The sequence below is a fragment of the Ranitomeya imitator genome, chromosome 5 (genome assembly GCF_032444005.1).
Source record: "Ranitomeya imitator isolate aRanImi1 chromosome 5, aRanImi1.pri, whole genome shotgun sequence".
In the NCBI taxonomy this organism is placed as follows: domain Eukaryota; kingdom Metazoa; phylum Chordata; class Amphibia; order Anura; family Dendrobatidae; genus Ranitomeya; species Ranitomeya imitator.
The window spans coordinates 17313478-17340268 of record NC_091286.1 but is presented as its reverse complement, the minus strand read 5'-3'; the positions used below and the strand labels follow the sequence as shown (position 1 = coordinate 17340268).

The following is a 26791-nucleotide window of genomic DNA, read 5'->3' as shown; positions in this document are numbered from 1 at the left end:
GTGCTGTGACTTGCATAAGGCGACAAGGGTGTCTCTGGTCTGCTGCTCATAGAAGGTTTCTCCCAGCACAACGATGGTTGCCAAATAAAAGATAGGATAGAAAAACGAAGAGAAAGGGAGGGGATAATTACCAGTACGCAATTGTCTCACAACTAAAAAGCACTGAGTTCGTTCTCCAAACTTATTTGCGCAGAGTCCTCGCAAGAACTTTCTGCAAGTTTTTAGTGAGAGGAATGATTACTCAAACCAAATCACTAATGCTCTAAGATATCCCACCGCCTTGCCACCAATTGTCACGATTTCCCCTGACCGCTGTCACCAATGGGTCAGGATTCACACCGTGACCGTCACCCCTACGTCACGGATTGAGGTGACTTTAGGCCAACAGACGGCTATCACATGTGCAGGGGGGCTTATCTTAGTTATCCCTCCACTGCTAACAATGTGATGAAAAAACCACACACAAGGCTATTGACCTCTTGCTTACAGCAGGGGCTTATTCTAGGTATCCCACTGCTTTTCTATATACCACGAACTGCAGGGATTTATGTATATCCCGCTTACAGTTCCACTTAACACTTGCAGCTCTCTGGCGCCCCCCTTACTCTCAGGTCAGATTAGGTACTGCACCCTGGGTAATTAGTCGCCAGACAGACTGCCTGCTATGTACTGGCTATTGGGCACGCTGCAGCGACGCGATAACTACTCCCACTCAGGCAGGAACAATAATTATTAACGTCGCAGCCGCTACAACATAACCCAAAAGTCTGCACACTTCTCGCTGCCACCAGCTTCGATTACACGGGTCCGAAGCTAACCCAACACAACAGTAACAGTAGCGTATTTCACTTCAGAAGACAGGGTAAGTTTAGAGCATGGATGAACGAACTAATATATAATAGTATATTCCATTGAAATTAATTAGGCAGTGCTTTATGAAAAATATTTTATAAAGAAGTTACAAAGGAGACAATTGCCAATATGTACAAGGGTAATTATAACATAAAGGGAATAAATGAGAAAAAGCAACACTTACAAGTTCAAAGCATGACAGGCATCCAGGCTAGTGGAGTTTCCATATATCCCAGTCCATGGGATGCTGCTGGCTTCAGGAGAGGACAAGAAGTCAGGAAGAAATCTAGCAGAGACACAGCTGGGGATGTGTGCAGCCAGTTATACTTTCAAGGCTGTGACATCACAGAAAGGCTGGCTTATCCAGACCCTCCTCTCTCTACATTCTGCCTAAACTTTAAACTATTCTCTCTGATTTCTATAACTTCACTACAAAACATGTCAGAGTCAGACCAAACTCCTCATTCATCTCAGATTAACGTGGGCATTCTAATGAGATCAAATATGTCCTATCTGGGATACATATTTCCAGAGAAATCCCTACTTCTTTACCAGATGGAGTTAGAAGCTCGTGTTTCGCGGGTTGTGTAGATACACCGAGTGAGAATAAAAATATATATTTTCGTATTTCTAGCTTAAATCGTTTGCCTAATATCTAACAAAAACTAAACAAAGAATCTTTCCTGAATCTTGGAGCCACTTTTCCAGTTTGAACTAAAGAATGTGGGAGGGGTGAGGGACTTTCCTCTGAGCCTGGAATTTACGACCCCAGAGCAATAAAACCTCTCTTCCCCCATACTCTCAGAGAAGGAAAGCCAGGAATTTGCAGCTACAAACTGTTGCTCCAAGAAGGGGGGCTTAGCCCACACAGGCTAGAGAACTACTTATGATATTTCATACCATATCGTGACAGTCATTACTTCTGGTCCCATCTCCATTCGTTGAAAATGTCCAGAAATATCCACTCAGCCACTCAATGACCACCATGCCTCAAAAATACCTTCACATTATCTTCTCTGCAAACTGAATATCAGGAAGTTCACAAACCAATCAATTTTAGGAGTCAGAAATTAAAGCCCAAAAGATAATATGTTATATTTATTTAGAATAGTGAACAAATCGATAAAGTGAGGCACACGAGTACATACTGGCTCCTGGACCTTGTCAAGACTATGGTATGGTAGCTCCTCTCTGTACATGTAATTCCATGCTAAGCGAAAATCAAGGATATTTATAGACAAATGTTTCAAAATAAGTAGGAGACAGCGGTGTTCAAGTAGAGAGGTAGAAAATTAACTCCTACTGTAGCACTAATGTCCCGCTCTAGTGAGACTTCAAGCTGTGCCATTCTTTTAAAACATGAGACCTGAAGGGATTACTCTGTATATTAGAAGGCATATATAGATAGCCGCTTCACCTCGGAAACATTTTATAAAACAATCTGAACATTAAAATGAGTTCTCTTATGTCTTTCGAAATTAGATTTGTGGGCGAAACATTTCCCACATTCAGTACACGAATACGGTTTCTCGCCTGTGTGAGTTCTCAGATGTTCCAAAACATGTGATTTATTACTGAAACATTTCCCACATTCTGAACAAGCGAATGGCTTCTCACCAGCGTGGATTTTTAGATGAGTCATAAGATATGATCTCCGACTAAAACTTTTCCCACATTCGGTACAAGGGTGCGGCTTCTCCCCCGTGTGAGTTCTCTGATGACTTAACCAATTTTTCTTATGGTTAAAACATTTCCCACATTCTAAACATGAAAATGGTTTCTCTCCTGTGTGGATTCTTAGATGGTCCACCAGATGCGATTTCTGGCTAAAATACTTCCCACACTGAGAACATGAATACGGCGTCTCACCTGTGTGAGTTCTCTGATGTCTCTTAAGTTGAATTTCTTTGGCGAAACATTTCCCACATTCTGAACATAAAAATGGCTGTGCGTCTGTCACAGTTTTGTCAGGCAAAGTACGTTTAGATTTATTTTTAAAATATTTCCATACATTTCCAGTTTGCGCCTGGATCAGCGATTGATCAGATGAAGGTATCCAGTGATCGGAGATATCAGAGGATAAATTCATGCACTGAATGACGGCAGGTTCATCATCGGTGATTAATTTGGCTTCTATGATATTGTTTTCCTCCACTTCGTAACAGAGAGACATATTGTGATGTGCATTGAAGTCTCCTATCAAATGTTCATCTGGAGAAAGAAACAAAAAATTGGATAGTTTTCTAAATAACCTAATGAAACTTTACTAAATCTGAGACAACAACAAGCAGGAAAAAAAGTACAAAAGACAGAGGAATATGACACATGGAGAGGTCCCGCAGTAAACCGGCAGAAATGGTGGCGGACCACACTCTGTTTACATGCCATACCCAATTTTACAGATCCCACCCCCTCTACAAGGCCCTCCTTCACCCTAGTATTCTTGGAAAAGAGAAAGAAAGAGCGATGAGAATGGTAAAAATAACGATCACGAAAAAGACATTGTTCGCGAACTTCCCATGAGCGAGACAAGATTTGCGAGCGGCTCTTACCGCTCAATGACACTGATGAGATGTTTTCAAATCCACTCGACGTTCCACCCGAACTTTCCTGCAAGAATCCCACATTAAAGACATGAGAAGTAATAAAAAGTTACCCTAGTTTATCTTCTATCCAGATGAAGGTAAAAAATCGTTAAAAACACATGAGTGACACCATTCAATCTACAATATAATGTACTGGAAAAAAAACGAGAAAAAAAAATAAAAGTGGGATAAAATGGTCTAAAAAAAATTACAACTCCTTCACTGTTTTTTTGGAGATTTTGTTTTTATATAATGAATTGTATGGCAAATAATAACTTGGGAATCTGAATAGTCAGTTCAGTGGGATTAGGCAGATGCCAATCTTGTATATATTTTATTATATACATTTTTTGTGGTTACAAAAAAAAATTCAGAACGTTAGAAAAACCAAAAAAATTTGTTTGCATTGCCGGACACTCAGACCTGTCACTTTTTTATTCTTTTTTTCATGTATTGATGACTTTCTTATTAGCTCCTTTTTTTGGGTACAATGTTTTAATTGCTTTTTATTACATTTTATGTGGGAGGTTCAGTGACCGAAAAATGGCAATTATGGAGTCGCCCCAAACTGACTGAGTGCACACCACTATGCCCTATTTACTATATGGGTTAGTCATATTTTCATAGACTGATCATTTAAGGACCCAGCAATACCAAATATGTTTCTTTTAGAATTAAGTAAACAAGGGCGATTCAAACATTTTTATGAGTTTTGTAAAAACACTTTTTAAAATGATTTTCACTTTTATATTTTTTAGTCCCCCTTGATCACTTGACCCTTGATCTCTCGTACTATATATTGCAATACTACAGTACATAGTAGAAATAACTATTCATGGGAGAACACAAACGGTGGAGCCTTCAATAGACCCTGGCTATCTTGGCAACTAGTGATGACGTGTCATCCGAGCAATCTCGGGTGTTCTCCGAGTGTCTTTGGCGTGCTCAAATAATATGTTCGAGTTCTCGTGGCTGCATGATTCGTGGCTGTTAGAATACCGTAACACATGCGGGGATTGTTAAACAATGCATGCGATGCATACAAGGACGGGGGAGGGGGAGCCATGCATACTAGGACGGGGAAGAGGAGCCATGCATACAAGGATAGGGACGGGGAAGCCATGCATACAAGGACAGGGATGGGGGAGCCATGAATACAAGAATAGTGACGAGGGAGCCATGCATACAAGGACGGGGATGAGGAGCCATGCATACAAGGACAGGGACGGTGGGAGCCATGCATACAAGGACAGGGACGGTGGGAGCCATGCATACAAGGACAGGGACGGTGGGAGCCATGCATACAAGGACAGGGACGGGGGAGCCATGCATACAAGGACGGGGATAAGGAGCCATGCATACAAGGACAGGGACTGTGGGAGCCATGCATACAAGGACAGAGACGGGGGAGACATGCATACAAGGACAGGGATGGGGGAGCCATGCATACAAGGACGGGGATAAGGAGCCATGCATACAAGGACAGGGACTGTGGGAGTCATGCATACAAGGACAGGGATGGGGGAGCCATGCATACAAGGACAGGGATGGGGATAAGGAGCCATGCATACAAGGACGGGGACTGGGGGAGCCATGCATACAAGGACAGGGATGGGGGAGCCATGCATACAAGGACAGGGATGGGGATAAGGAGCCATGCATACAAGGACAGGGACGGTGGGAGCCATGCATACCAGGACATGGACGGGGAGACATGCATACCAAGACAGGGACGGTGGGAGCCATGCATACAAGGACAGGGACGGGGGAGCCATGCATACCAGGACAGGGACGGGGGAGCCATGCATACAAGGACAGGGATAAGGAGCCATGCATACAAGGACAGGGACGGGGGAGCCATGCATACAAGGACAGGGACGGTGGGAGCCATGCATACCAGGACATGGACGGGGGCAGCCATGCATACCAGGACATGGACGGGGGCAGCCATGCATACAAGGACAGGGACGGTGGGAGCCATGCGTACAAGGACAGGGACGGTGGGAGCCATGCATACAAGGACAGGGACGGGAGAGCCATGCATACAAGGACAGGGACGGTGGGAGCCATGCATACAAGGACAGGGACGATGGGAGCCATGCATACTAGGACAGGGACAGGGGAGCCATGCATACAAGGACAGGGACGGTGGGAGCCATGCATACAAGGACAGGGACGGGGGAGCCATGCATACCAGGACAGGGATGGTGGGAGCCATGCATACAAGGACAGGGACGGTGGAAGCCATGCATACAAGGACAGGGATGGTGGGAGCCATGCATACAAGGACAGGGACGGGGAGACATGCATACAAGGACAGGGACGGTGGGAGCCATGCATACCAGGACAGGAACGGGCGATGAGGGGACAATGCATATCCGGCTTATACTCGAGTCAATAGGCTTACCCAGTATTTTGCGGCAAAATTAGGTGCCTCGGCTTATACTCGAGTATATACGGTAATGGTTTAATTGATCCAGTCAGGGCCGCCATCAGGGCATTACTGCCCTTACTGCTGTATGGGGCCCGGTGAACAGCAGCACACAGAGGGGCCCGCAGGTCCAGGGCCCCGCTTATGTGCCACTGTTCATCGGGGCCCATCGTGGGCGCTGGGGCCCGAGAGCTTTCCCGGGTGCGCAGCTCCTGCTCCCTCCGTCTTCTGTGTAATTCCTGTCAGGTGACGGTGCGTATGCGATGATGTCATTGCGTACGCGCCGCCTGACATGTACCGGACGCTGTAGGCAGAGCCACGCTGCTGGGGAGCAACTGTGAGGTAAGTATACAAAACTTTTTTGTTTTCTGTACAAAATGAATTAAATGGGTGAGGTAAAGGGGACTGCACATGATGAAGTAGGGGGAGGGGAGGGACAGTAATTGAATTGAAGGTGGGGGTGGGGAGAGCAAATGATCGGGACAGAGCAAGTAATAATGAATTTTGAGGGTGGGGGAGTAAATTATGTATTGAATGTGGGAGTAGAGCTGTTGATAATGAATAGAGGGTGGAAGAGAGAAGACATGACAATGAATTGGGGCGGAAGGGGCATGTAAATATAATGAGTCGGGGAAGCGGGAGGTTTATAGTGGGGGGGGGTGTTGAGTATGCAGTGACTAGCAATTAATTGGGGGAAAGAGTACAGGGGATAATTAAATTTATATATTTATTAGATGGGGAAAGTGGCCATGTACAGCTAGAATGGGGCTCAGTGGCGGAATATAATTTATATTTGGAATGGTGGGTGCATATCTATATTCAGACGTGTAGTGTAGAAGGAAGGGAAAAAGAGGGAAATGTGCTCTGGAAGCAGTGCTCTAGGTAAGTGTTATTTTATGTAAAGATGAGTCCTGGCAGGAAGAAGTGATGGTGGTCTGTGCTGCATGAAAAAGAAAAGTAAAGATGAAGGACTTCAGCTAGAGACGTCACTGGTACACTGACACTATACATTGTATACTCTGTACAGAGCTCCTGTGTATAATGTCACCAGTGATCACTATATTATCTGTAAACTGACACGGAATATCCTGTGTATAATGTCACTTAGCATTGTGGGTTTTTTTTTATTAACCCCTCTGTGACCTTAGACGTACTATCCCGTCGAGGTGCCCTGGGCTTATCTGACCCTGGACGGGATAGTACGTCATAGCCGATCGGCCGCGCTCACGGGGGGAGCGCGGCCGATCGCGGCCGGGTGTCAGCTGCTTATCGCAGCTGACATCCGGCACTATGTGCCAGGAGCGGTCACGGACCGCCCCCGGCACATTAACCCCTGGCACACCGCGATCAAAGATGATCGCGATGTGCCGGCGGTGCAGGGAAGCACCGCGCAGGGAGGGGGCTCCCTGCGGGCTTCCCTGAGCCCCCCGCAGCAACGCGATGTGATCGCGTTGCTGCGAGGGTCTCCTCACCTCCCTCCCTGCTCGAGCCCCGGATCCAAGATGGCCGCGGATCCGGGTCCTGCAGGGAGGGAGGTGGCTTCACAGAGCCTGCTCAGAGCAGGCACTGTGAAGGCTGCAGCGCTGCATGTCAGATCAGTGATCTGACAGAGTGCTGTGCAAACTGTCAGATCACTGATCTGTGATGTCCCCCCCTGGGACAAAGTAAAAAAGTTAAAAAAAAATTTTCCAAATGTGTAAAAAAAATAAAAAAAAATATTCCAAAATAATGAAAAAAAAAAAAAAAAATATTATTCCCATAAATACATTTCTTCATCTAAATAAAAAAAACAAACCAATAAAAGTACACATATTTAGTATCGCCGCGTCCGTAATGACCCGACCTATAAAACTGTCCCACTAGTTAACCCCTTCAGTAAACACCGTAAGAAAAAAAAAAAAAAACGAGGCAAAAAACAACGCTTTATTATCATACCGCCGAACAAAAAGTGGAATAACACGCGATCAAAAGGACAGATATAAATAACCATGGTACCGCTGAAAGCGTCATATTGTCCCGCAAAAAAAGAGCCGCCATACAGCATCATCAGCAAAAAAATAAAAAAGTTATAGTCCTGAGAATAAAGCGATGCAAAAATAATTATTTTTTCTGTAAAATAGTTTTTATCGTATAAAAGCACCAAACCATAAAAAAAGATATAAATGAGGTATCGCTGTAATCGTACTGACCCGAAGAATAAAACTGATTTATCAATTTTACCAAACGCGGAACGGTATAAACGCCTCCCCCAATAGAAATTCATGAATAGCTGGCTTTTGGTCATTCTTCCTCACAAAAATCGGAATAAAAAGCGATAAAAAAATGTCACGTGCCCAAAAATGTTTTCAATAAAAACGTCAACTCGTCCCGCAAAAAACAAGACCTCACATGACTCTGTGGACCAAAATATGGAAAAATTATAGCTCTCAAAATGTGGTATTGCAAAAAATATTTTTTGCAATAAAAAGGGTCTTTCAGTGTGTGACGGCTGCCAATCATAAAAATCCGCTAAAAAACTCGCTATAAAAGTAAATCAAACCCCCCTTCATCACCCCCTTAGTTAGGGAAAAATAAAAAAAAATGTATTTATTTCCATTTTCCCATTAGGGCTAGGGTTAGGGCTAGGGTTAGGGCTAGCGCTAGGGTTAGGGCTAGGGTTAGGGCTAGGGTTAGGGCTAGGGCTAGGGTTAGGGCTAGGGTTAGGGTTAGGGTTAGGGCTAGGGTTGGGGCTACAGTTAGGGTTGGGGCTAAAGTTAGGGTTTAGATTACATTTACAGTTGGGAATAGGGTTGGGATTAGGGTTAGGGGTGTGTCAGGGTTAGAGGTGTGGTTAGGGTTACCGTTGGAATTAGGGTTAGGGGTGTGTTTAGATTAGGGTTTCAGTTATAATTGGGGGGTTTCCACTGTTTCGGCACATCAGGGGCTCTCCAAACACGACATGGCGTCCCATCTCAATTCCAGCCAATTCTGCGTTGAAAAAGTAAAACAGTGCTCCTTCCCTTCCGAGCTCTCCTGTGTGCCCAAACAGGGGTTTACCCCAACATATGGGGTATCGGCGTACTCAGGACAAATTGGACAATAACTTTTGTGGACCAATTTCTCCTGTTACCCTTGGGAAAATACAAAACTGGGGGCTAAAAAACAATTTTTGTGGGAAAACAAAAAGATTTTTTATTTTCACGGCTCTGCGTTATAAACTGTAGTGAAACACTTGGGGGTTCAAAGTTCTCACAACACATCTAGATAAGTTCATTGAGGGGTCTAGTTTCCAATATGGGGTCACTTGTGGGGGGTTTCTACTGTTTAGGTACATTAGGGGCTCTGCAAACGCAATGTGACGCCTGCAGACCAATCCATCTAAGTCTGCATTCCAAATGATGCTCCTTCCCTTCCGAGCCCTCCCATGCGCCCAAACGGTGGTTCCCCCCCACATATCGGGTATCAGCGTACTCAGGACAAATTGGACAACAACATTTAGGGTCCAATTTCTCCTGCTAACCTTGGAAAAATACAAAACTGGGGGCTAAAATATAATTTTTGTGGAAAAAAAAATATTTTTTATTTGCATGGCTCTGCGTTATAAACTGTAGTGAAATACTTGGGGGTTCAAAGCTCTCACAACACATCAAGATGAGTTCCTTAGGGGGTCTACTTTCCAAAATGGTGTCACTTGTGGGGGGTTTCAATGTTTAGGCACATCAGTGGCTCTCCAAACGCAACATGGCGTCCCATCTCAATTCCTGTCAATTTTGCATTGAAAAGTCAAACGGCGCTCCTTCCCTTCCGAGCTCTCCCATGCGCCCAAACAGTGGTTTACTGCCACATATGGGGTATCAGCGTACTCGGGACAAATTGGACAACAACTTTTGAGGTCCAATTTCTTCTCTTACCCTTGGGAAAATAAAAAATTGGGGGCAAAAATATAATTTTTGTGAAAAAATATGATTTTTTATTTTTACGGTTCTGCATTATAAACTTCTGTGAAGCACTTGGTGGGTCAAAGTGCTCACCACACATCCAGATAAGTTCCTTAGGGGGTCTACTTTCCAAAATGGTGTCACTTGTGGGGGGTTTCAATGTTTAGGCACATCAGTGGCTCTCCAAACTCAACATGGCGTCCCATCTCAATTCCTGTCAATTTTGCATTGAAAAGTCAAATAGCGCTCCTTCCCTTCCGAGCTCTCCCATGCGCCCAAACAGTGGTTTACTGCCACATATGGGGTATCAGCGTACTCAGGACAAATTGGACAACAACTTTTTGGGTCCAATTTCTCCTGTTACCCTTGGTAAAATAAAACAAATTGGAGCTGAAGTAAATTTTTTGTGTAAAAAAGTTAAATGTTCATTTTTATTTAAACATTCCAAAAATTCCTATTAAACACCTGAAGGGTTAATAAACTTCTTGAATGTGGTTTTGAGCACCTTGAGGGGTGCAGTTTTTAGAATGGTGTCACACTTGGGCATTTTCTATCATATAGACCCCTCAAAATGACTTCAAATGAGACGTGGTCCCTAAAAAAAAATGGTGTTGTAAAAATGAGAAATTGCTGGTCAACTTTTAACCCTTATAACTCCCTAACAAAAAAAAAATTGGTTCCAAAATTATGCTGATGTAAAGGAGACATGTGGGAAATGTTACTTATTAAGTATTTTGTGTGACATATCTCTGTGATTTAATTGCATAAAAATTCAAAGTTTGAAAATTGCGAAATTTTCAAAATTTTCGCCAAATTTCCGTTTTTTTCACAAATAAACGCAGGTACTATCAAAGAAATTTTACCACTATCATGAAGTACAATATGTCACGAGAAAACAATGTCAGAATCACCAGGATCCGTTGAAGCGTTTCGGAGTTATAACCTCATAAAGGGACAGTGGTCAGAATTGTAAAAATTGGCCTGGTCATTAACGTGCAAACCACCCTTGGGGGCAAAGGGGTTAATGATCAGTATTGTAGTATTCATTCACTATGTGGTGGTAGTATGTGGTCTGGTCATGGTGTGGTGGTATTTGTTCCTTGTATGTGGTAAAATTTGGTCACTATGTGGTGGTAATATGTGGTCTGGTCATGGTGTGACGGCATTTGTCCCTTATATGGGGATTATAGGTCACTATGTGGTGGTAATGTGTGGTCTGGTCATGGTGCGATGGTATTTGACCCTTGTATGTGGTATTATTCGGTCACTATGTGGTCTGGTCATGGTGTGATGGTATTTGTTCCTTGTGTTAATGGTCACTTAAAAAAAAAAATATATGTGAATCATTCCTTTATAGAAAAATACCTAAAAATATATTTACATTTAAAGGGAACCTGTCACCTCAAATTGGCAGAATATGTAAATGCCTTTTTTCCAGTCCAATGGGCGGTGTTTCATCTTCATTTCTCCACTCCATCCGTCCCTATTGTCTGCAATATGTTTGAAAATTAGAGTACTTGTCCTCCATAGTTCGCGCGTGCGCAATGCAATCTTCGCTCACGCAGTATGCTTTGTCCAACTGGGGGCAAAGCCAAAAAGCATTAATGCGCATGCGCACGCGCACTATGTCCCAGGACACCGCGAAATACGTCCGGGACATAGTGCGCAGGCGCAGTAATGCTTTTCGGTTTTGCCCGCAGTTGGGCAAAGCATACTGTGCGTGTGCGAGCGAAGATTGCATTGCGCACGCGCGAACTATGGAGGACAAGTACTCTAATTTTCGAACATATTTCAGACAACAGGGACGGGTGGGGTGGAGAAATGAAGATGAAACGCCGCCCATCGGACCGGAAAAAAGGCATTTACATATCCCGCCAATATGAGGTGACAGGTTTCCTTTAAGAGGTTAGAGTAGAGTAGGGCCCGGCCAAAAGAGTCTACAGTGTCGTGGTGACAGCTTAAAAATTCTTTTGGCCAGACCAAAAGCTGCTGGCTATGAATGTGATCCGGTGTTTGATGGGAAATGTTAATATCAGATTGATGAGGACGTGGTGGAGAAGTTGAGTTTTTCCAAGAGTGTGCAGTGGAACAGTGAAAGGTTTGAAGGGTGGAGGCAGAGCCTACGCGGAGTCTCAAGGGGACCCAAAAAATTTGGTCAGTATGGGGACCCGAAATTCCTAGAGGCAGCCCTGGATCCAGTAGTATAAAAAAAGCACAACATTTAAAAAGGTAGAAAAGAAATATCTAATCCCAGGCAACATGTTTCACACTGGCATGGTCTTTTGTCAAGCCTCAATGGACCATGTAGGTATGAAACATGTTGCCTGGGAGCGCAATGGATATTTATTTTCTGCCTTAACAACTACTGGATCAATAAAGCAATTCTTTTAAGAAGATGTGAGTGCTGACTATCGTTTATACTTCATAACTTTACATTTATCCACATTGAATCTCAATTTAAAAACAGCTGAAAGTCGAACGCGAGCTTATAGAAAAGCAGGACCTCAACCAACAATAGACAGGCCAAACGGCATACACTGATCAGCCACAACGTTACCACCGCTCATCAATGAAGGGAATAACGTAGAATATCTTGTGACAAGGGCTCTTGGTAGCAGTGGAATATATCAGGAAGTAAGAGAGCAGTCGGTTCTTCTATTTTTTCTCTGTGACGCACTAAAAATGGACAACTGTAAGGACCTGAAAGGTTTCAACATGGGACTAACTGTGAAGACTGGATCTCTGGGCCAGAGAATCTCTAAATCACCAAGTCTATATGCCGCGGATATAAGTAGAAGCTTCATTACATCAATCTACAGAGGATTTGTAGGTATCTCATCTACCTGATGATCCCAGGGGACATCTTCCTCCTTCTCTGGCCGATCCTGGGAATATAGAGGACTGGGACTTCTCTCCGGGGGATTTCTCGGACTGGATCCATCTATAGGAAATAACTGCAGTGACTGAATACATTGTCTATATGTGATGAGCAGATGATGGGGAATCTAGACGACTCTCAGACCTGTTCTCTACAACCCAAGAAGGTCTCTGTTATGGCCTGGTGGTTAGGAGCACCCGGAATGACCTGATAATTAAACCTCATACAGGACGAGCTCTGGGATGTGGGAGCTCTGCTGACCGCAAGCCCTAATCCTATCACACACACTAGAAATAGCCGTGGAGCACTCCAGACCAGACCTAGGCGCCTCGTCACAGCCTAAGAGCTATCTAGCCCTAGAGATAGAAAATAAAGCCTACCTTGCCTCAGAGAAATTCCCCAAAGGTAAAGGAAGCCCCCCACATATATTGACTGTGAGTAAGATGAAAGTCACAAACGCAGAGATGAAACAGGTTTCAGCAAAGGGAGGCCAGACTTACTAAATAGACAGAGGATAGGAAAGGTAACTTTGCGATCAGCACAAAAACCTACAAAAGACCACGCAGAGTGTGCAAAAAAGACCTCCGCACCGACTCACGGTGCGGAGGGGCCACTCTGCATCCCAGAGCTTCCAGCTAGCAAGACAAAATCATGAAAACCAGCTGGACAAGAAAACAGAGAACAAAATAAGACTATAAGGAACTTAGCTTCTGCAGGAGAAGGCAGGTCACCAGAGAGATCCAGGAGCGAACTGAACGAATGCAAAAACATTGACAGCTGGCATGGAGTAACGATCTGAGAGGAGTTAAATAGAGCAGCCAACCAAAGGACAACCCACGTCACCTGTGTAAGGAACCTCAGAAGCAGCAGCTTCACTCAAAGCCACCAGAGGGAGTCCATAGACAGAACTCGCCGAAGTACCATTCACGACCACAGGAGGGAGTTCGACAACAGAATTCACAACAGGTCTCCTCTTACCCGGAGATGTGATGGACCGGTGATCCTCCATCATGGCGTCCTTGTACAGATCCTTGTGTTCTTCTATGTACTCCCACTCCTCCATGGAGAAATAGACGGTGACGTCCTGACACCTTATAGGAACCTGACACACACAATGACCCGCCATTAGCACACCCCTCCCCCGGCGTTATTGTATAATGTCCCAGCATTCCCGGCAGCGCTCACCTCTCCGCTCAGCAGCTCAGTGATCCTATTGGTCAGTTCTAGGATCTTCTGCTCATGTATCAGTGAATGAGGTGGAGGCTCGGTGATGTCACTCGGGGTCCGGCTCCGCCCTCCTGACACACGGGGGGTCACACACCCACCAGACGACGTCTTCACTACTGTGTGATCCTGTGTATGGGGAGACGCCGATCACTACACCAAGAATCCTTCACCTTTCCCGTCATTTCCCTGCTTTACTCCTAGAGATCAGAGTGATGTGATGTGATGATCTCACCTCTCCAGTGATCCAGTAGATTATCTCCAGGGTGAGGTCTAATATCTGAGCCGCCATGTGGTCTCTGTCCTGCTCCATCCTTGGGAGGTCACTAATAGAATAGATCATCGTTAGTGATGAGCGATTGTACTCGTTGCTCGAGTTTTCCTGAGCACGCTTGGGTGACCTCCGAGTATTTGTAACTGCTCGGAGATTTAGTTTTCATCGCGACAGCTGAATGATTTACAGCTACTACCCAGCCTGAGAACATGTGGGGGTTGTCTGGTTGCTAGGGAATCCCCACATGTACTCAGCCTGGCTAGTAGCTTTAAATCATTCAGCTGCCGCGATGAAAACTAAATCTCCGAGCAGTCATAAATAGAGTTGAGCGACTTACTTTTTTAGGATCGAGTCGGGTTTCGCGAAACCCAACTTTCTCAAGAATCGGGTCGAGTGGAATCGGCCGATTATCGCGAAAAGTCGGGGGTCGGCCGAAACACGAAACCCAATGCAAGTCAATGGGGATTCAAAGTCGGCAGTGAGTGGAGGACAGGAAAACACCTACAGTGCCCATTGTAATGCCAAAACATCAATTCGTATTTCTTAAGCTTGTCAATCTTAATTTACTTTATAATAATAGTTAGGCATTGAAAACTGGGGGTCATTTAGCTAAAGTTGTGGGGGGGTAGGGCTGGCTCAAGATTTTCGTGGGCCCAGGAAACGGCCCGGCGGTGGAGCAGGGAGAGGTAAGTATTTCAACTTTGCAAGTGCTGCGATCCTGAGCAAGCAGGGGGCCCACTAGTTGGCACTGGCACAGGCTCCTCATAGTACGGCGGTGTGTTTGACGGCGGGCGGCGCCTCCCACTGCCAGAGACATTTTTGCGTACTATGAGGGGCCCTGTGCCAGTGACTTTGCCAACGAGTATGCCCCCCCCCCCACCTGATGAAGGAACCTGCACTTTCATCTGCACCTTCCTCTTTGTCCCCGTGTAAGGTGGTATAGTATGCGGGAAGGGGAACCTGACCTTCCGCAGGGTCAGATTCTGGCTGTGTAGAGTGCAAGGGGAATGTAGTGGTCTGGGTCAATGTACCAGCAGACTCATCTAGCAGAGATGCCCTTTTCTAAGATGGTGGGGACCGAGACCTATGTCATCACGCTGCCCAAACTCTGCGTGCTCCTTCATTGGCTGAAAAATGGCGCTGAAAACGTCATACGAAACGCGACTTTGGCGCGAAGATCGCCAGCCTCATGGCCGATCCCACACTAGGATCGGGTCGGGTTTCACAAAACCCGACTTTGCCGAAAATCGGCGACTTTTGAAAATGTCCGATCCGTTTCGCTCAACCGTAGTCATAAATACTTGGAGGTCACCCGAGCGTGCTCTGGAAAACCCGTGCAACGAGTGAACTCGCTCATCAGTAATCATCGTCTTTCAAAGTAAAAATTTTACCTGTGAGATTTATGTACATAAAGAAATAGAGGAAACAAGGACTGAGCGCAAAATCACATTTGGAAGGAAATCTTAGAGGACGTTCAGGGTGTCATGAATTGGGAGTTACACATGACGATACGCAGTACACAATGCAGGTGACATATATACCATAAGCAAAATAAATGGGCTAAAAAGCCACAGCCAGCTCACCGATCCACGCAGGTGCACGGAACTTCATCTCGGACCAGGATGAGTGAATATAGCGAAAAACAGAAGAAGGCGTTCCAGCTCCATAAAACTTCAAATCTTTATTTCTCCATTAAAATTAGAAACAGCAAATCCTTGCCTTCGTGCGAATGTCTGCGTTCAGAGTACATGCGACGCGTTTCGATTGTTCACCGATCTTACTCAATGCATGGTTTCCTGGAGACTGCGGTGATTCTTAAATGCTCAATGACCAATCCTATTGGCAATTCAAGTCACATGACTATTAATGCAGGTCATGAGCGCACAGATTTCACCGCAGCTGCAAAGAAATACACCTGAAACAAGGTAAAATACCTAACAGAATATTCTTAATAAAATGTACAACTAAAAATACAATCAAGAATACAATGAGCAACTAGCAATAATGATACTGGAACCCTCTACCCCAACACATCAGACTCTCGCCTACCATCGAAACCTTCAAAAAGAGCCTGAAGACCCACCTCTTCCGACAAGCCTACAACCTGCAGTAACCACAGATCGACCAAACCGCTGCATGACCAGCTCTATCCTCGCCTACTGTATCCTCACCCATCCCTTGTAGATTGTGAGCCCTCGCGGGCAGGGTCCTCTCTCCTCCTGTATCCTCACCCATCCCTTGTAGATTGTGAGCCCTCGCGGGCAGGGTCCTCTCTCCTACTGTATTCTCACCCATCCCTTGTAGATTGTGAGCCTTCGCGGGCAGGGTCCTCTCTCCTCCTGTATCCTCACCCATCCCTTGTAGATTGTGAGCCCTCGCGGGCAGGGTCCTCTCTCCTCCTGTATCCTCACCCATCCCTTGTAGATTGTGAGCCCTCGCGGGCAGGGTCCTCTCTCCTCCTGTACCAGTTGTGACTTGTATTGTTTAAGATTATTGTACTTGTTTATTATGTATACCCCTCCTCACATGTAAAGCGCCATGGAATAAATGGCACTATAACAATAAATAATAATAATAATAATACATGATTTCATTCTTGCGATTTAGACCGAATGGATATCTAGTTCTCAGGTTGTAGATCCAAAAAGCTTCTCTGGTTAGAAGCTGTCTTTTAACATCTCCGCCCCGCTGTGATAGATTAACATGCTCTATGCCCTGAATCAACATCATGGATATATTTCCTGCATGATACATGTTGAAATGTTTTGCAACAGCTGATACATTTCTACTAAGGGTATTACTACTCCCCAATTCCCTCAAGTGCTCAGATATTCTAGTTTTTAACTTTCTTGTTGTGCAGCCTATATATGTTACATTACATTCAGTGCAATCAATTTTATATACTACGTTACTTGTGTGACAATTAATAAAACTATTAATACGGTATGCATTGAGTAAGATCGGTGTACGATCGAAACGCGTCGCATGTACTCTGCACCCAGACATTCGCACGAAGGCAAGGATTTGCTGTTTCTAATTTTAATGGAGAAATAAAGATTTGAAGTTTTATGGAGCTGGAACGCCTTCTTCTGTTTTTCGCTATATTCACTCATTCTGGTCCGAGATGAAGTTCCGTGCACCTGCGTGGATCGGTGAGCTGGCTGTGGCTTTTTAGCCCATTTATTTTGCTTATTGCATCTTTTGGACTTTGCCGAGGTCTCCCGATTTTATCCTGCCATTTATTTTATTGCGAATGTCAATAGTGCAAAGTGTCTGAGGTCACCATGAATACGAATGACAGATTAGCAAAGGCTGCAAAAGTTTTTGGTGATCTCAGCAGTACCCCAGCTGAAAACTCTGATTTCTCCCTGCACATGTTGGACTTAGAGAAACTATCCAAACATGAAATGAGAATCTGGTGGAACAACACCACCCTGCACAATTATCTGGCGAAAGACATGATTCCACGGGGTTTAAGAATAAAAAAAAAGTCTCCACAACAATTTATTCTGAAGATTTTCAGAAGGAATGGAATCAAATACTAACCAATTGTTCATTAAAGGGACACTGTCACCTGAATTTGGAGGGAACAATCTTCAGCCATGGAGGCGGGGTTTTGGGGTTTTTGATTCACCCTTTCCTTACCCGCTGGCTGCATGCTGGCTGCAATATTGGATTGAAGTTCATTCTCTGTCCTCCGTAGTACAGGCCTGCACAAGGTGCAATCTTGCCTTGTGCAGGCGTGTACTACGGAGGACAGAGAATGAACTTCAATCCAATATTGCAGCCAGCATGCAGCCAGCGGGTAAGGAAAGGGTGAATCAAAAACCCCGCCTCCATGGCTGAAGATTGTTCCCTCCAAATTCAGGTGACAGTGTCCCTTTAAATCTGATGAAACTGTTGATAAAGAACGAGGAACGGAAACTTGGTGAAATACAAAAAAATATTGAGGAAATCAATATCACCATTGATAAATTCAAAGATTCCACACAGTTTGAATCATCAATGAAAATAATGAAAGATAATATCAGTGCACTGGAAACTGAAATTATGGATAGAAAAAAATGAAAATTTGAGAGAGACCTAAAAGACTATGCCTCAGATAAGGTTTATGAATGGGGCCAGTGGGATAGAAGTTATAAGTCCCCGAGATCCATTTTAAAAACCAGCTCAGCTCACAGAAGATATATATATCCATGATGTTGATTCAGGGCATAGAGCATGTTAATCTATCACAGCGGGGCGGAGATGTTAAAAGACAGCTTCTAACCAGAGAAGCTTTTGGGATCTACAACCTGAGAACTAGATATCCATTCGGTCTAAATCGCAAGAATGAAATCATGTATCACTATTGCTAGTTGCTCATTGTATTCTTGATTGTATTTTTAGTTGTACATTTTATTAAGAATATTCTGTTAGGTATTTTACCTTGTTTCAGGTGTATTTCTTTGCAGCTGCGGTGAAATCTGTGCGATCATGACCTGCATTAATAGTCATGTGACTTGAATTGCCAATAGGATTGGTCATTGAGCGTTTAAGAATCACCGCAGTCTCCAGGAAACCATGCATTGAGTAAGATCGGTGAACGATCGAAACGCGTCGCATGTACTCTGCGCTCAGACATTCGCACCAAGGCAAGGATTTGCTGTTTCTAATTTTAATGGAGAAAGATTTGAAGTTTTATGGAGCTGGAACGCCTTCTTCTGTTTTTCGCGACATATATACCAGACTGCGGATTATATTATGTCTTCGGCGTCCGACTCCCATTATAGCGAATATAGTATTACACACGATACACACTGCTCAGCACAGCAGGCAAATATGGCAGAAATCGAACACTCTTCTCTTCATACTGGTATATGTTCATTTTCTCTGCTATTTACCCTTGTAAAGCCTGAATCTCTCTTCTCCCTTTGCAACATTTAATTTATGATATGTCCAATCTCTTGTGTCTGTTCCCAAACACTGTAAGGTTATCTAATTAAACTTAAAGCTCACTTTCAAGTTTGTTTGTCTTTGCATATTATTTGCCTCCTTTTCCTCAGCTATGATTCAGCAAAATCTCTTACTGTCGCCCTTATCCATTTGCGACTCTCGTCTGGACTATTGCAACTCTCTACTGATCGTTCTCCCTCTTAGGCTACGTTCACATTAGCGTTGCGCCGCCGTGCGTCGGCGACGCAACGCGCGATGCACGCTAAAACGCGCGCAAAAACGCGCGCGTTTTGCGACGCGTGCGTCGTTTTCCGACGAAAATCGGACGCACAGAAAATGCTACAAGTAGCGTTTTCTTGCGTCCGACGCTAGCGTCGGAAACGACGCACGTGGCGAAAAACGCCACCAAAACGACGCACGCGTCCCCTATGTTAAACATAGGGGCGCGTCGCCGCTGCGTCGCCGGCGCAACAGCGACGCACATTGGCGGAACGCCAATGTGAACGTAGCCTTACTAAACTCTCCACTCTCCAATCCGTCCTGAATGCAGCAGCCAGGATCATATTCCTGTGCAGCCGCTACACCGATGCCCCAACCCTGTGCCAGTCATTACACTGGTTACCCATCCGCCACAGAGCAGGGCTGTGGAGTCAGTAAGTCAAACCACAGACTCCTCAACTCCGACTCCACACCAGCCTCACTACTGATCACGTACATAAAGTGCAGCACAGATTCATCAACTAAAAGCCGAGATCCTTACATCAGGAACAGGACAGACATTTATAGAACATTTCATAACTTCCCCAAATTCTTCAGCACATCCTGCATTGCACTACTGTACCCAATTTATTATATATTTTAGGAGTTGGAGGTGCTTCATTTTATTCCAACTCCACCAAAATGGACACCAACTCCACAGCCCTGCTACAGAGTTCTGCACTGCCCTACATCTGCTCCCTCATCAGTCTATTACCCTACCCATCCTCTTTGCACCATTAATGACCTAAGACTAACATCCTCCATTATCCAAACTTCCCACTCCCGTATCCATGGCTTCTCTCATGCTGTCCCCGTTTTCTGGAAAGCACTACCCAGGACAATCCGGTTAATTGCCAGTATCCAGCTTCAAGCCTGCTCTAGAAACAAATCTCTTTAGACTGATCTTCCCTGCTCTCCCTTAAACGCACACAATATCACTGTGTATCTGTACTGTATTAGCACTTTTTACCATTTGCCTTTTGTGTCCCCCCTCCTATATTTCCTTACAGATTGTAGAGCAGCAGGACCCTCGCTCCTCCTGAAAATGGTGAACTAGGTGTTACTTTCTAATGTCTTTATTGTCTGTACCTGTCTCCACTGATTTGTACAGTGCTGCAGAATCTGCTGGCGCTATAGAAATAAAATGATTATTATACAGCAGACATGTGTAATCTTCCAGGCAATCCCATTCTCTCCTTAAGGCCTTATTCAGAAGTCCGGAATCACATAGGTGATGGATAAAACTGATCTCTAAAAGGGATAAAGTTACAGGTGACATTTCCTTTGTATTTTAATAAAAAAAAAAAATTGTCATCTTTTAAAATTTTAAAAATTACAAAAAAGGAAAATGGGCCGATGGAAAAGTTTGTTGCTTCTTGCATGGTGAGTACCTAGTAGCTCCCCCTATTGAAAGTATCACAGCTTGTAAACGCTTTTTGTAGCCAGACAAGAGTCTTTCAGTTCCTGTTTGAGGGGTTTTCATCCATTCTTTCTTGGAGAATTCCTCCGTTCTATGAGATTCCTGGGTCGTCTTACTTCCTCTGATATTTTGAGGTCTAGACACAGATTTTCAATGATGGGGACTGTGAGGGCTATTGTAAAACCTTCAGCTTGCGGCTTTTGAGGTCGTCTATTGTGGATTGTGATGTGTGTTTAGGATCATTATCCATTTGTAGATGCCGTCCTCATCCTCTATTTCTTTTCGCCTTCAGCTTTTTTTTTTTACAGATGATGTTATGTTTACATCAAGAATTAGTTGAAATTTCATTGAATCCATTCTTTCCTCTACCCCTGAAATGTTCCCTGTGCCATTGGCTGCAAACACAACCCCAAGGCATGATTGATCCACCCAAATGCTTAATGGTTGGTGAGATGTTCTTTTCCTGAAATTCTCTGCCTTTTTTTTCCTCCAAACATACCTCTGATCATTGGGGCCGAAGATTTCTATTGTATCCTCATCGGTCTACAGGACTTGTTTACAAAATGAATCAGGCTTGTTTAGATGTTCTTTTGCGTATTTCCCACACCAACTTTTATGGTGAGGACACAGGAGAGGTTTTCTTCCATGGAGGCCATATTTATGCAGGTGTCTCTCTGAACAGTAGAACAATGTACCACAACTCCAGAGTCTGCTAAATCTTTCTGAAGGTCTTTTGCAGTCAAGTGGGGGGTTCTTATTTGCCTCTCTAGCAATCCTACGAGCAGCTCTCACTGAAATTTTGCTTGGTCTTCCAGACCTTTTCTTGACCTCCACTGTTCCTGGTAACTGTCATTACTTATTTACATTTCAAACTGAGGAAAGGGCAACTTGAAAAAGCTTTGCTATCTTCTTATATCCTCCTCCTGCTTTGTGGGCCTCCTCCATTTTCAGGGTGCTCAGCAACTGCTTAGAAGAACCCATGGCTGCTGTTTTTTGGCACAAGGTTAGAAGAGGCTGGGTTTTTATAAATAACAATAATTTTGACCAGAGGTGCACAAACATTTAAATGCCACTGTACAGTCTATGAGCCTGTTCACGTTTGTACTTTTTTTTAGGGCACGTGTGTCCGATGTATTGATGAAGGTTGGGGATTAAAATCACACATACAAGTCTACGGGTCAAGGAAAATGATGGACAGCACAGGAATGGCATGAGCGTACAATCCGTGCGCTGTCTCTGAATAACTTTGTAATGTATAGAAGTTTTGCAGATTTTGTTTGTTTTTCATCAGTTAAAAATCAGTGATAAAACTCTGATGGTAAAAACTGCCAGACGAACCAAACACTGATGAAAACTCAGACCGAAACCACTGATGGACAAAGGTCCGTGTTTATTCCTAGGAGAAAAATCACAGATCTGTGAATGAGGCCTTACAGCAAGTGATTCTGCCATCCACCCAAAACCACAGCCATTTCCATTCTCAATCTGCCCTGCAGGAAGCCTGTGCCCACATTCTACCATTTATCTCCACTGTACATCACCCCAAATTAGAAGACCGCACACCATTAGTATACGCGCTCTTAAAGGGGAATTCCACTTACAAAAAATTCTTCTCCCACAACAATCCCCCACTGTTCTCATTGCTGCGCTACCTGGTCGCAGCCATTCCTTCTGTCACTGTACCCCTATGAATAAGGCTGCCGTCACACTATCAGTATTTGGTCAGTATTTTACATGAGTATTTGTAGCCAAAACCAGGAGTGGGTGATAAATACAGAAGTGGTGCAGATGTTTCTATTATACTTTTCCTCTAATTGTTCCACTCCTGGTTTTGGCTACAAACACTGATGTAAAATACTGACCAAATACTGATAGTGTGATGGCAGCCTAATGCTTCTAAAGCTAATACTGAAAGACAAAATTATCAAAGATATCGAAGTATATTTGTCTAAATAATAATCAAAGTATAAATATTTACCAGAACATTTCTCAAAAAAAATACTTCAAAAGATCAATGCAGAGGATAGCGACCGGCTGAGCTGTCATTGTGTCTCAAGTCCCCCCCAAGTAAATTATATGCACAGCCCCCTCCACAATTATATACAGCCCCTCCCAAGTAAATTATACACAGCCCCCCTCCACAGTTATACACAGCCCCCCTCCACAATTATATACACAGCCCCCTCCACAATTATAGACAGCCCTTCCCAAGTAAATTATACACAGCCCCCCTCCACAATTATTTACATAGCCCCTCCCAAGTATAGTATATACAGCCCCCTCCACAATTATATACACAGCCTCTCCCACAATTATATACACAGCCCTCCCAAGTATATTATACACAGTGCCCTCCACAATTATATACAGCCCCCTCCACAATTATATACACAGCCCCTCCCAAGTAAATTATACACCGCCCCCCACAATTATATACAGCCCCCTCCCAAGCAAATTAAACACAGCCCCTCCACAACTATATACAGCCCCTCCCAAGTAAGTTATACACAGCCCCCCTCCACAATTATATACACAGCCCCTCCCAAGTATATTATATACAGCCCCCTCCACAATTATATACACAGCCCCTTCCGTCCCAAGTAAAATAAATACACAGCCCCCCAATTATATACCCTCAATTATATACACAGCCCCCCAAATTATATACAGAGACCCCCAATTATAAATACACAGCAACTCCCAAGTATATTATATACAGCCCCAGTCCATAATTATATAGACTCGCCAAGAATATTATATACATAGGCCCCCAGTATATTATATACAGTCCCTCCTCCAGTTAAATACACAGCCCCTACCAATTATATGCACAATCGCCATAGTATATTATAGACACAGCCCCCCTCCACAAATATATAGACCCCAAGTACATTATACATTCAGCCCCCCAATTATATACACAGCCCCCAGTATATTAAATACAGTCCATCCCCCAATTATATACACAATCCCACGAGTATATTATATACGGCCCCACTTCACAATTATATACACAGCCCCCCACAGTATATTATATACAGTCCCTCCCCCAATTATACACAGCCCCCCAGAGTATATTACATACACAGCCCCCCCAATTATACACAGCCCCCCAGAGTATATTATACACACAGCCCCCTCCCCAGTATATTATACACACAGCCCCCTCCCCAGTATATTATACACACAGCCCCCTCCCCAGTATATTATACACACAGCCCCCTCCCCAGTATATTATACACACAGCCCCCTCCCCAGTATATTATACACACAGCCCCCTCCCCAGTATATTATACACACAGCCCCTTCCCCAGTATATTATACACACAGCCCCCTCCCCAGTATATTACACACACAGCCCCCTCCCCAGTATATTATACACACAGCCCCCTCCCCAGTATATTATACACACACACCCCCTCCCCAGTATATTATACACACAGCCCCCTCCCCAGTATATTATATACACAGCCCCCAGTATATTATACACACAGCCCCCCCAGTATATTATATACACAGCCCCCAGTATATTATATACACAGCCCCCCCCGTATATTATATACACAGCCCCCCCGTATATTATATACACAGACAACCAATTGTATTATATACGCTGTCCCCGAGTATATCATGCACAAGACCCCCACAGAGCACATTCTATACATCAGGCCGCCCCCCGCATCATGTTCAGCATCCAGGACAAGTGCGGGATAAGAAACCGAGAGAGGAAAACAGAATATACAGAGAGGAAACAAAGGAAGCGGCGGCTCACCGAGCGATCACTGCGCATGTCACCTCCTGATGGGTACAGGACCTGTGGTGACGTCACCGTCATGTGATCAGATAATTACATAGGCAGAGACTGTAGGACCTTCCATGACATCACAGGAAATGCCCTGCTTTACTCGCCCCTCACGTGACTGATCATCATCACATGACCATGACATCACCACAACTGCTGCAGTTTACAGTAACTAGGATACAAGTACAGAGGAGTCTATGGCTCTACAGCCGCCAGAGAGTGGAGACAGGCAGTGTCCGGCCGCTCCCCATGGTCTCCTCTCACACAGACCGCCCCCCATGCCCCCCCCCTCTATCACACAGACCGCCCCCCATGCCCCCCCCCCTCTATCACACAGACCGCTCCCCATGGTCTCCCCTCTATACACAGACCGCTCCCCATGGTCTCCCCTCTATACACAGACCGCTCCCCATGGTCTCCCCTCTATACACAGACCGCTCCCCATGCCCCCCCCCTCTATCACACAGACCGCCCCCCATGCCCCCCCCCTCTATCACACAGACCGCTCCCCATGGTCTCCCCTCCATCACACAGACCGCTCCCCATGGTCTCCCCTCTATACACAGACCGCTCCCCATGGTCTCCCCTCTATACACAGACCGCTCCTCATGGTCTCCCCTCTATACACAGACCGCTCCCCATGGTCTCCCCCCCCCCCCCCACACACAGACCGCTCCCCATGGTCTCCCCTCTATCACACAGACCGCCCCCATGGTCTCCCCTCTATCACACAGACCGCTCCCCATGGTCTCCCCTCTATCACACAGACCGCTCCTCATGGTCTCCCCTCTATCACACAGACCGCTCCCCATGGTCTCCCCTCTATACACAGACCGCTCCCCATGGTCTCCCCTCTATACACAGACCGCTCCTCATGGTCTCCCCTCTATACACAGACCGCTCCTCATGGTCTCCCCTCTATACACAGACCGCTCCCCATGGTCTCCCCCCCCCCCCACACACAGACCGCTCCCCATGGTCTCCCCTCTATCACACAGACCGCCCCCATGGTCTCCCCTCTATCACACAGACCGCCCCCATGGTCTCCCCTCTATCACACAGACCGCTCCCCATGGTCTCCCCTCTATCACCCAGACCGCTCCCATGGTCTCCCCTCTATCACACAGACCGCTCCCCATGGTCTCCCCTCTATCACACAGACCGCTCCTCATGGTCTCCCCTCTATACACAGACCGCTCCCCATGGTCTCCCCTCTATCACCCAGACCGCTCCCCATGGTCTCCCCTCTATCACACAGACCGCTCCCCATGGTCCCCCCTCTATCACACAGACCGCCCCCCATGGTCTCCCCTCCATCACACAGACCGCTCCCCATGGTCCCCCCTCTATCACACAGACCGCTCCTCATGGTCCCCCCTCTATACACAGACCGCTCCCCATGGTCTCCCCTCTATCACACAGACCGCTCCTCATGGTCTCCCCTCTATACACAGACCGCTCCCCATGGTCCCCCCTCTATCACACAGACCGCCCCCCATGGTCTCCCCTCTATCACACAGACCGCTCCCCATGGTCTCCCCTCTATCACACAGACCGCTCCTCATGGTCCCCCCTCTATACACAGACCGCTCCCCATGGTCTCCCCTCTCACACAGACCACTCCTCATGGTCCCCCCTCTATCACACAGACCGCTCCCCATGGTCCCCCCTCTATCACACAGACCGCTCCCCATGGTCCCCCCTCTATCACACAGACCGCTCCCCATGGTCTCCCCTCTATCACACAGACCACTCCCCATGGTCCCCCCTCTATACACAGACCGCTCCCCATGGTCTCCCCTCCATCACACAGACCGCTCCCCATGGTCCCCCCTCTATCACACAGACCGCCCCCCATGGTCTCCCCCCCACCCCCACACACAGACCGCTCCCCATGGTCTCCCCTCTCTCACACAGACCGCTCCCCATGGTCCCCCCTCTCTCACACAGACCGCTCCCCATGGTCTCCCCTCCATCACACAGACCGCTCCCCATGGTCTCCCCTCTATCACACAGACCACTCCCCATGGTCCCCCCTCTATACACAGACCGCTCCCCATGGTCTCCCCTCCATCACACAGACCGCTCCCCATGGTCTCCCCTCTATCACACAGACCACTCCCCATGGTCCCCCCTCTATACACAGACCGCTCCCCATGGTCTCCCCTCCATCACACAGACCGCTCCCCATGGTCTCCCCTCTATCACACAGACC

General features: G+C 45.7%; 1 protein-coding gene across 1 annotated transcript; it reads right to left on the bottom strand.

The window, feature by feature from the left end:
• Positions 1–932: 932 nt before the first annotated feature.
• LOC138681093 (oocyte zinc finger protein XlCOF8.4-like) lies at positions 933–24584 on the bottom strand. The gene is made up of 7 exons (XM_069768334.1): positions 24547–24584; positions 14123–14213; positions 13849–14016; positions 13642–13765; positions 12629–12726; positions 3405–3462; positions 933–3063 (listed from the first exon to the last, which is right to left on the bottom strand). Exons 2-7 carry the CDS (start codon positions 14198–14200, stop codon positions 2282–2284), a joined length of 1308 nt encoding a protein of 435 aa, XP_069624435.1. The 5' UTR covers positions 14201–14213; positions 24547–24584; the 3' UTR covers positions 933–2281.
• Positions 24585–26791: the final 2207 nt, after the last annotated feature.